The sequence below is a fragment of the Mizuhopecten yessoensis genome, unplaced genomic scaffold (assembly GCF_002113885.1).
Source record: "Mizuhopecten yessoensis strain PY_sf001 unplaced genomic scaffold, ASM211388v2 scaffold2599, whole genome shotgun sequence".
In the NCBI taxonomy this organism is placed as follows: Eukaryota; Metazoa; Mollusca; class Bivalvia; order Pectinida; family Pectinidae; genus Mizuhopecten; species Mizuhopecten yessoensis.
Window position 1 is genome coordinate 427,128 of NW_018404626.1, and position 12,486 is coordinate 439,613.

General features: G+C 37.6%; 1 protein-coding gene across 5 annotated transcripts in view; it reads left to right on the top strand.

Annotated features, from left to right (window-relative positions):
* Positions 1 to 12,486, top strand: part of LOC110446177 (arginine-glutamic acid dipeptide repeats protein-like) — a 183,904-nt gene that overhangs the window by 85,365 nt on the left and 86,053 nt on the right. Inside the window, exon 1 of one of the 5 annotated variants that reach the window (XM_021491197.1) lies at positions 9,462 to 9,972. The exons of the other annotated variants lie outside the window; for them this stretch is intronic. Within the exon in view, the coding sequence (XP_021346872.1) occupies positions 9,960 to 9,972 (13 nt within the window). The 5' untranslated portion in view covers positions 9,462 to 9,959. Of the gene's footprint in view, positions 1 to 9,461; positions 9,973 to 12,486 lie in introns of those variants that run through there. 5 annotated transcript variants of the gene reach the window in all.

The following is a 12,486-nucleotide window of genomic DNA, read 5'->3' on the forward strand; positions in this document are numbered from 1 at the left end:
TCACAGCCAGGGACTGGTTACTCTTTAGTTGTCATACACACAGCCAGGGACTGGTTATTCTTCAGTTGTCACACCCACAGCCAGGGACTGGTTTACTCTTCAGTTGTCACACCCACAGCCAGGGACTGGTTTACTCTTCAGTTGTCACAGCCAGGGAATGGTTACTCTTCAGTTGTCACACCCACAGCCAGGGACTGGTTACTCTTCAGTTGTCACACCCACAGCCAGGGACTGGTTTACTCTTCAGTTGTCACAACCAGGGACTGGTTTCTCTTCAGTTGTCACACCCACAGCCAGGGACCGGTTACTCTTCAGTTGTCACAGCCAGGGACTGATTACTCTTCAGTTGTCACAGCCAGGGACTGGTTACTCTTCAGTTGTCACAACCACAGCCAGGGACTGGTTACTCTTAAGTTGTCACAGCCAGGGACTGGTTACTCTTCAGTTGTCACACACACAGCCAGGGACTGGTTTACTCTTCAGTTGTCACACCCACAGCCAGGGACAGAGGACCCTGTGGAAGATAAGCTTCGCTAAACAGGTTTTGTATCCTCAATAAATAAAGTTTATTATTATTAGTCCTATTGGTTCTATGGTTAGGGGCTATTCCTATTGGTTCTATGGTTAGGGCTATTCCTATTGGTTCTATGCGGTTAGGGTTTGTCCTATTGGTTCTATGCGGTTAGGGTTTGTCCTATTGGTTCTATGGTTAGGGGCTTGTCCTATTGGTTGTATGGTTAAGGGCTAGTCCTATTGGTTCTATGGTAAGGGGCTTTTCCTATAGGTTCTATGGTTAGGGGCTTGTTATATTGGTTCTATGGTTAGGGGCTAAGTTCTTTGGTTCTATGGTGGGGACTTGCAACTCCCTTTCTTCAAACTCACCACTAGGGACTGATGATCCTCCCTCAGACCTACAGACTCAGTACTGCTGTAGAACAGGTGTGTACTGTGGGCTGGTATAACTATAGCTACCAGCCTTAGACCCATATTCTCCAGATTTGGTCCCCAGACACCTCCATCTTTCCCAGACTATTTGTACTAGTCTGGTGTTTATGTATGGATCTGCATTATTTAGTAACCAGTATTTAATGTTTTCTGACTAGATCACCCAAGATCAATATCTCAGCAGGCACTCTGAGTGGCAGCAGACTCTCCCTATCAGCCATTGTTTCTGTAAGAGGGTCATCACCAGCACTAAAAGCCAGAGTAGATATTGGTCTAGGGTAGGTTCAGTTTCTGTAGTAGGGTAATTGCACAGATACATGAAACAATTATTTTACTAGTGATATATATCGATACCAAACGATTTCCAACAGTCACTTGGATTTTGCCACTATTGATGAAAAACAGACCCAAGAAATAGTCAATGTTGAATAAATGAAACCTGTACCAAACCATGCCCCTTTTGATATAAAGGTGATGTCGTCTTTGGCTGGTGATTATGTTACGTTACCCTTTCACCCATGAAGTTACAGTTGAACCTTACCAAATGTTGTACTTCACCAAATGAAAGAGTGGGCAAGTCTAGTTTAAACATGTAGGGGTGAATGAGTTAAGAATATCCGTCCAGCTGTCCTTAGGAGTTGTCTCCCTTTGTTTTCTGCTTTGACTGATGTTGTTCCCATTGACTGGTGCATCCTTGATATTGGCCCCTTTGATTGGTGTCAAATCATATTTTCCCAACAATTTCTTTAGATGTTGTCCATTTTAAATCAATGTTGTCCCCAATGTTGATCTGCCTAATGGATCTTGTCCTTGTTCACCGTTGGAATCACTATGTGTTGTAGCTTTTGACTGATGTCCCTCGATGTTGCCTACTCTTGACAGATGTTCTTTTCACCAATGGCTTAATCTTCACAAATGTTTTCCAGGGTTGTCCAGGCTGACAGATGTTTACTCAACATGTTGTGTTCAGGTGTTGTCTCCCCTTGTTGTTTCCAGGAGTTGCCATCAATATGTTCCCTGTCCCTTATGATTGATGTTGTCAACAAACAACAAAAGTTGTCTCCATTTGATGTAAAATGTGTGTGTGGTGTCTTATCCTCTGAAGGTTTGCAATTTGATTGATGTTGCCTCTTTTGTCTAATGTGAATGGTGTCCTATCCTCTGAAGATATTTAATTTGTTTGATGTTGTCCTTGTTGTTGTCCATTTGTCTGGTGTCCTGTTCTGGGAAGGTATCCCATTTATTTTATGTTGCCCCTATTGTTGTCAATTTTATCTGGTGTTGTATTGTCTGATACTTTCCCATTTGATTGATGTTGCCCTCTGTTGTCCTATTTGAGATGTTGCCCTCTGTTGTCCTATTTGAGATGTTGCCCTTTGTTGTCCTATTTGAGATGTTGCCCTCTGTTGTCCTATTTGACTGACGCTTCTCCTGCCTGTTTGATATGCATGTAACGGGGACCTGATTTGCCCGCAGAGAATACTGTGGATGTGTATAAACTTTAATATCGGGGTGTTACATCATGTTCAGCGGAAATCAATACAAACTTGATGCAAGTATTATGTGTACATCTCATAGAAATCCTCAGAGAAAAGGGCTAATAGTGATATAATGGGGATGTATGTGGAAGGGAAACAACTGTAGATGATATATAGATACGTTTCATTAAAATTAATCAGTAACGCAATGTGGAACCCATGTACAAAGCTGTATATTCAATTGAGTTATACAAGAAGCGTTATATCAACAGTCCTATGCTCCTGTAGGGTGTGTAAAGTTGTGCATGCATCATTAACTTGTGCAGGTCACAGATCAATATGTGTTGTTTGCTCTTTGTCAAAATAATAAAAATGTCTGATGGATGCCAGTTGTGGTTTGATAGATTTTTGTCTCGAGACTCGGAATGATTACACGCCTTGAGAAGGTATTGAATTGACAGAGTATTCTTATGGTGAATAGTTGATGAGCTCTACGGAGATATGAGATTGATACCAGGTAAATTAAATACGCTCTGATCACACAAAGCCGGCTGGCAGTATGCGTTGTCCTGCTCTGACCTGTTATGATACTATCGCTGAATATATCGTATCAGATTTCATTTTCATATTTTGACATGTGAACTCGTTAAGTGTACCCATGCTTAACGGTAGATAAAACGATCGTTTTTACACCTCGTGTTGGGCAAATAGATGTACGTGATAGGATTTTAATTTTGAACACACTGGGATATAGCCAATTGACTTGTTATTATCTACAATACATAGTTCATAGGTCACAGATTTCATATTTGACATGTTAAGCTGTTTGCTTTTGTTGTTTATGAAAGAAGGCAATGTTAAAAGGATGTTCCCCGTGATGACTTGTGAGAAGGTATTACCCACTTTTCAGAAGGTTTATACCTGAAGGTGTATATATACATAAGGTTTAAAGTCTCGCCTCCGTTAGTCAGGGCTAGCTTGGGGCAAACATCAATAATCATGTTGAAATCACTTATAGTCCTATACATAACCCTGTTCACTTGAATTGAGATTAACTGTCTCTCTCACTTTAACTCATATTCCTCACCTGAATTTATTTACCTGTTGATGTAAGTGATATTAATATGTAATACAGAACAGACGTCACATCTGTAATGGCCCTCCAGGAACTCCGTGGAAAAGCTGCCTTTACCAACACAGTTCAAAACATTCTAACAATTCTACTAAAAAGTTGAAAGTCTTTTAGAAAAGTTGACTTCTTTTGTAAAGCAATATTATTTCTAAGAAGGCATTGATAAACAGGAAAGGATCTGAAAACTTGAGAAGCAATAAAAAATGGTATTTAGATCAACAGATATAAAGGCTCAGACTCGACTGACATCTGCAAGTTTCCTTGCATACAAACTCCCTTTGATGAATATTATGTACAGCATTACAGTAATACCAGAAGAAAATGCCTCCTTTAGTTTCTTTACCACCGTGTTAATTGTGGCTATATTCAATGCAGTTATTTTATTGTTTTTAATTATGCTGTAGTAATATACTGTCAAACTTCTTTATTACACCAGAGTTGTTGTACAAAGCATGAAAGAATAAGTTTTACCTTGCCTTTAAAAATGGATATGCTGTAAAACCATTATACAGAAATGACAAATAAATTAAGAACTGTATTCTTCATGAATTAAGATTTAGTTTTCCTCAATTAGTTTTCCTCAAGAACAGTTCCTGATGATGAAGAACCGAACAGAATCTGTTCCCACCATTATCTAAATAACAAACTTTGCTCGCGACGACAACTGGTGAGAAATATTTACTTAACATTTGTAGTATCACCTCAGAATCCATGGGAGAAAACACTCAAGAAACGATTGCTTTGATGTAAGAAAGTATTAGGAAGGTGTCAAATTTGTAATGATATATGTGTTGTTTATGTAAACTTAGCGTTTTGGATATGACATTAATCGGATCTCCCCAGTGTGATGATATTTCTGTTAGAATGCAATCTTTGTTATCAGACATGTTTGTACAATCCTGCTAGGTGGTGGGTCAGGGGTAGTCTATCTCCAGGCTTGTAGGCACATCTTATCAGCTCTATCAACACATGATGTGGCTCAACTCTATTGTATGCCCTGCCCTGTGTTGATGAAAGGCACGGCTTTTAATTTACCACAAGTATAATGGGTCATATTCACGTAATGGTTAGATGATATTGTGTTTTGATATCTTGTAAATTATGTAGGATCTGTAGCTGTAGTCCTGTAGCTGGTATACACAGGATACTGTTGTTGAGATATCACTATTTGATATCCTGTAAATCATATGTTATAAAGCTTTAGTCCTGTATGTAGTTTTACACTGGATACTGCTGCGAAGATATCAGGTGTTGATATCCTGTAATTAAAAACATCCTTTAGCTGTAGTCCTGTAGTAGTACCTACTTTATAAACAGTTTTGATATCCTGTAAATTAGAAACATCCTTTAGCTGTAGTCCTGTAGTAGTACTTTATAAACACGTTTTAATATCCTGTAAATTATATATATATGTATAGCTGTAGTCCTGTAGTAGTACATACTTTATAAACAGTTTTAATATCCTGTAAATTATATATATATTTATAGCTGTAGTCCTGTAGTAGTACATACTTTATAAACAGTTTTAATATCCTGTAAATTATAAACATCCTTTAGCTGTAATCCTGTATCAGTTGTAGTAATAATGTTACAATATCCTGCAAATTTTGTCTTTGGCTGTAGTCATTCCTGTTACAGCTAGCTTTATAAATACCACAGTTGAGGTATCATGTTGGCTGTACCTGTAGTCCTGTAGTGATACACTATAAACAGTTAGAGATATTATGTTTTGAGATCATGTAAATATATGTTTTGATATACATCCTTTAGCTGATGTAGTCCTGTAGTGGTACAATTTATACAGTTATATTGCTTTGATAATCCTGTAAGTGGTATCGTCCTGTAGTTTTCCTCCTAGCTATGCTGCATGAACAGTTAGTTGTAGTATTATGTAAATATATGTTTTGATTTACATCCTTTAGCTGTAGTCCTGTAGTTTAATGCTATATACAGTTAGAGATATCTTGCTGTGACATACATGCCATACCTAACGATTTTGGCGTGAGACTCACGAAAAATAGCCTTCCAAAATGTCTCTCTGTCTCTTTACAGACACAATATTTGTGACATGAAATATGTAACCAAAGAGGTTTGGAAGGGGAAAAAAGCAAGAAATTTCTTTTGCCTTAAAACTTAACAGCAATCCAGATTTTGTAGAATACTGCTAATATTTTCCTGCGGCTTGGGACCCATCTTCACGCTTTTCATTTCAAATAATTTGATCTCACGAAAAGAAACGAAATTTGGTCAATCTTAGTGAATAAACAATAGCTTCATGGATTCACACTGAGAGGTCTGAAGTCACACGCCAGCCACTTAAATTACAGGCCATGCCAATTAGCAGCATAGGTGTGAAAGTTCTGAATGGCCAGGCCAGCCGATTTAGTGGGGCATGGCTTGGTGACTTGCTCACTGATTTGAACTGTTAAGCAATTAAATCAGTGATCCCACATCCAGTGGGGGCTAATTCCTAATTAATATGTGATGACAGTTGATATTAACATTAATACCAAAACGGAAATGTTGGAGGTGACTATAAAATCGAAACCGGACACTGATTTTGAATCCGGAATTCATTCTCTTGCCTTCGGGATGGGATTGAGTGTTAATGAAAATAACATAAACAGAAGAAAACAAGTTTCTTCAGAATTGGATATAAAAAAATAGTAGTTATTGGTTATTTTTTCCAAACAAATTAATATTAAATATTCCCAATGTTTTGAGATATATTTTTTTCTAACCTGGGTTAACAAGGACATCCCTCTAGAATTTCTTATTTTTTTTACTTTTATGTGATTTATTTACTTTTGAATGTTGATAGCTTTATCTTGACCGTAGCGAGGTCAAGTGTAAACCTTCTTAAAATCCTTTGAAATATCAATAAATCTTCAATTTTGCTTCCAACAAAGTAATTAGAGGCTTCAAAATAACACAAATGATTCAATACTATGTTATATGCTATATATAATTTATGTTTTAAATGTCTCACGAATTCAGAGAAAAAATCTCACTAATTTTGACCAAATGTCACTAAAAATAGTCACTGATATCACTATTTTGCACCGGAAAGTTATGGCATGTATGCTTTGATATTGTGTAAATATGTATGTTCCTATAGTTTTTTGTACTAGCTACCTATACTCTAAACAGTTGTAGGGATTTAGTGATTTGATATTATGTAAATTGCCTATGCTATATATATCTGTAGTCCTGAAGCTATACATAAGATGCTGTTGTACCTTTGTGCTGCCAAATTGACTCTTGATTTAATGCTTAATAGACTTAAAAATAAAATTTCACCAAAATTGCTTGATTAACAGTACGGTATAAAGATTTGATTAACAAAATAAAAAGTAAATGTTATATGTCCTAATAAAGTAAACTGATATACAATCAGTAAAAGAATAGGTTTGGACATTACAGATACACGCAATATACCGTAGTTATACAGTCAGTCAAATACCGTAGTTATACAGTCAGTAAAATACCGTAGTTATACAGTCAGTAAAATACTGTATAACTACAGTCAGTCAAATACCGTAGTTATACAGTCAGTAAAATACCGTAGTTATACAGTCAGTCAAATACCGTAGTTATACAGTCTAATGTATTGTAATCATACTGCTAGTTACATAAGGCTACGATTGTACACACACATGCAGTCAACAGTTTCAGTCAGGTCTAATCATTGAAAAAGAAATCAGAAAAAACAAAAGCTGGTATATTGAGTTTATCAGTGGAGTATGAAATAGAACATTAAGGAATGTGTCTGTGTCGTTTAGCGTGTAATTGGAGTGGTAAATGGCTCTGCTATATCTGGTGTAATGGTGATTGGAATCGTGAAGAATAAGCAGAGGATTATTAAGTCATCAACAGAAGTATATAACCCTATGGTATACTGTTGAGATATATTGATTTTAGTTTATTCCAGATCGCTTATGACTGAATCTTCATTTTCGTTTTACTAATCTTTCAGTCGGATGATACCAGTAGTAAATCTAATTTTTATGTGAACAACTATTTTTAAAAGAAGTGAGCTCCGTCGAAGATCCAATAAGATTAAAAATTTGAAGAAAAAAACAACACAGAAGTAATATATTTATACTCGATGCTCCATTAATTGATTACCGTCGATGTTTAGTACCACCGTTACTTAATTTTATTAACTCTCATTATCTATGTCAAGTCTTAAAAAACTCTTGCATTTAATGTCGCACACAGAATTATTTTGTCAAAACAACGTATGAAGGTAACCGGTGTGACTAAAATTTAATTTGGTGTTAAGCTGGAATTGCCACTTAATTATCTGTATGCTGTAGTTTCTCTACAGTGGCGGAAACTAGTGCAAATTACTCATTAGGATAGCTGTGGAGAAATAGCTTGTGGGTAATATCTATTATAGCTTACAGGTATCGTGCTAATTATTTAGTGTGAGGTGATTTATAGGTAACAGGGAGGTATGTAAGTTATGATGACAAGCTGACTTGTAAACAGTTGTGGTATGCCTGATGTACATTAGACCGTGGTGTATGGTGGTTAGGTGTATCATAGGGCTGTCTGCATTACTCCAGTGGGTCCTATCAGTCACTCTATCGGGAATCAAAGTTAGTCTAGTAGGGAGACACAGGTATGCTTACCTGTGACCCTGCCTCTCACCTGGCCCTACCTGTCATTGTTAGGGAGCTGTAATTGGAGGTGTGTACTCTTGGGTCACTGGCTCCTTTACCCATGATGGTTGAACATCTTAGAGACTAGCTACTTGTCAGGTGACGTCTTGCCTTATAATCATCACCTGGCTAAGCTAGCCAGAGATGGACAGGTCGTAATCAGGTATGTAGGGGCGGTGTATTGCCTGATGGTGGGGGTGGTTCAGGGCTGTTACTGCATGTATAGCTGGCTCACTGTTCGGTGTTATTTCCAGCCTCCATACAGGTAACAAGTGAACATTTCTACAGGTAACAAGGGGACGTGTCGGTAGTGTGTTGGAGAGGGGACAGGTAGTTGATTCGAGAGGGGACAGATAGGCTGTTGGAGAAAGGACAGGTAGTTGATTCGAGAGGTGGACAGATAGGCTGTTGGAGAAAGGACAGGTAGAACCTGGAAGAAAATATACAGGTGAGGTTACTGGTAGATTGTTATGTACTGGAGAGTACTTGACAGTCCATGATAAGCTGGAGATAATGAAAAATGTCTGAAGTACTACAGCATACTTGTAGTCAGGTGTTCAAGTAGATGGCTGTGTGGACATGTGCAGGGACATGGGCAGTGTTAGTAAAGGACTGTGTGGAGGTATCATAAAGTAAACAAGGAGTGGACATGGATGATAGCTAAGTAAGGTTGTGATATTGAAGACACAACCATTGTGATAAACATTTTAAAGCACCCAGGTATAGTTGTACTGTAAAAAGTCATCCTGAAAGTCACTCGGATAGTAGTATTAGCCCTGCATTATTAGCTTGCCATATGCTAGTCACTCCGGACAGCAACAAGGCCGACATAACAGTAAGTATGGCCTTTCATTGCTTGTGATTTAATCCCCCCCCCCCCCCCCCCCCCCCCCCCCCCCAGCAGTCAGAGACACAGGGCTGACAATAGGTATTATATAGCTCCATATAGGGATGTTGGTGATTATTTATACACTAGGAGCCTCCTATAGCTGGGATTGTGCTGTGGTAAGTACATGAAAGGCTGGAGGAGAATTAACACTAGAGTTAACTCTAGGTATTGGATCAACACAATCTGTACAAACAGCAACCAGGCATGCAGTCATTATACCTGTACATTTATATAAATAGGATTACAGGATACTTACTTGTTGTGATTTCTTACCTTTAAGAAACTGCATACAATACCTGATATATATATATATACACCCATTAACAGATTACAGGTATGATTGATCCCGACCAATAGGTGTACTTATATATACCTTGGAGGTGTGTCGTACCTGTAGGTCAGGTCCTCCATCACCTTACCTGTAATTAGGATGTACCTGTGACTGGACAGTGGTGAAGACCCTAGCTTTACACGCCTGTTTTACCTGGGATTTAACAAGTGTGTGAGTAAACAAAGGATTATATCTATCGCCCCACGGACAGGCAGTGCTAAAATGTGTACACTTGGTGCTGGGATCTAACGGTGCTAGGATCTTAATGAGACAGCCAATGTTTGTCTGTATTTGTGTGCCGTAAATGAGGAACGGAGGTGACAGATACTAGTGTCAAAGAGCAGGCACCTATTGGGGTGTAAAAGACCATTTAATGGTACATCTGTGTGCCAGCTAGAACAGGTACCGATGATTCTCCTCCTGTGTTGTGCTCTCATTCATTTGTGGATTAATTAACCTCAGTGGCACGGACAGTGTTAACTTTGTTGGACGGGATCTGTAGCACTTTTGTGTGTGCATGCAGTACTTTGGTAAGTCATAGCGTGTCGAATGACAGGTCGCCCACAAACAACGAGGTGTTTACACTGGGTACACACTTAAAGTGGCTTGTACGGTAAACTGTTTGTATACACATAATACGGTGTGTTTTATTAAACTTCAGTGGGAAACTTGCTATTCTAAACTATATAAATGTCAAAGATTGGCACAGGTTGAAACAGCTACCCTTTACAAGTTGTGGACCGGCATATCACTATGAATGATTTAAAAGGCCAATATTTGACCAGAGTAGACCACGGATGATAATCTCCATTTACCTGCACTATTGATTTCATGTACAGCGGTATATACAGGTGTGTAGTCCACAGTAGGTCTATTTTAGCTGAGCTGTTTGCATGTACAACATTCTAATTATACTGCGTTACTAATTAACTTCCCCTAATTAGAAGTCAATGTGTGTTGTTGTTGGTGTCAGTTCTATAATAGTGAAGCTGTTAACACACACGTTTTGATGAAATATGTCCAAGATCTTTATTTCTGCAGATCAGGAGTTTCTATTGGTAATTTCAAAGAAATTTTATTATCCTTTATACTGAGCTGGGAAAGGCTTATGTTGGTTGTGATGTGTAATATGGACACACTTTTGTAACACTATTGCATTTCCACACCAACTTTGCACATTTCCTCATTTTACCACTTCGATAAATATAATAAACCTTTGTTGGCCCAGTGGTTTTATATCAATTAAAGGTTGAACATGTACTAATCATCTATTAGAACATATAACAAAGGTTTAATTCAGAATTGTCATGATGAATTGTCATATAGATCAACTGAGCTCTAAAAAGTGGAGCATATAAAAAAAAAATGGAAAATAATATGTAAAATTTGACGCCTGCATGGTGGCCTGGCTACAGCATCAGGCTGTATAGCAGTGTGTAGCGGTGATTGTTCCTGCTGAGATGCTCTGTAAAACATGCCTAAAGACTGGTAATGGTGGCTTTACAATGGCTGCAGGATACAGAACCAATTGGTCGAGTAATGGAGAATTAAATCCCCCCACCACCATCACGTTGACACAGTATGGTATTGATATGGGCAAGTGACTTTTCTAAAGAACCGCTCAATCATTTATGCTTCAAGCCTAAACTATGCTAACAATTTGTAAAGTGTTAGATTTTGTAGAGGTGGTTTAGTGTGTGTATACTTTGAGGTGTTGGGGGTTTGCTTATCTTAATTACCTGCTGTATTAGGTGACACTTGGCACCTATAATATACAGTTACACAATGGCAGAAAATACAGCCTCTACATGGCGTCCCATTAAACATCTCTCTACGACAACCTCATACACACTTAATGTGAACTTTTCTGGATACGATCTATAGTACTTCTGATACCTGTGGTAGTTATTATGGGTAAAATCTTGTGTCAGTTTGATGACAGAGGTAATAAGCTTGTACAAATAAGGAAAAGTATTCTAATTACAAGTGTTGGTGGGTGGCTTTTAAAGGAGAAATGGGACTGGCCACTGATGAAGGCTTGATGGCTTCAATATCTGGTGTTATAAATTATTATCTCTGTATACATTGTTAGGTTAAACCTGTCCTGTAGATTAGGGCTGAAACGATATATCATATTGTATACGTATCACGATACTTTCTTGTGTATTATATCAAATTGTTTCATTTGCCTGTACTGAAATACACTTAATAAACAGCAGTTAAATCATGAATCAATTTTTATCATACTCTATAAAAGTGTACTTATTGTTTGAATCCGTCAGTGAAGATTGAATTGGTTCACTGTGTAGTCAAACCCCAAAATACTGGAAATTATATATAAATATTTTCCGATTTTATTTACTATTGATGTCTATGACATAACTAGATAAAATCCTGCACTGAATCATTATGAATTTGACCTTTTAAGCAGATATTTGTATCGTGATACATATCATATTGTAAGCATCGCACTGCTATATCTATGGTTTCGTGAGGTATGCATATCGTTGCAGCCCTACTGTGGATGTTACAAAGATGATTTGTTATGTGATACATATATAGCCATGTAAACTGGATCCTGGACATTTCTGGACTGATAGTTTTGTTATGTAAGGGTAGGATGTTATTTTTTTTCGTAAATACGAAAAAATGCTGAAGAATTTGGAAATATCAAGTCAACAACACACAAGACACAAAATCCAACAAAATACAAAGTTGAAACATCAACCCAAGTGCCGAAAATTTATAAAATGTCTAAACATCTTTTGGGAAGTGCCAAAATGTCTTAATCAAGTACCGAATCACCTCGCTACTTAAATGACCGAGTACTGAAAACATTTGTACCCTGTACAATTAAAAACCATTAATAGATAATGGGTGAAAATCTCTTGAAGAAATTGTTCAAATCATCTGTGTTATAGGAATTGAAAACCTACACAGGTATGGGGAGTTCATAGTTAGTGTAAGGAAAATTAAAGCTTAAAGTTACATTATATTAGAATTTTTGGAACAAAGATATTTGAGTCCTGCGCTTTTCCTGATGG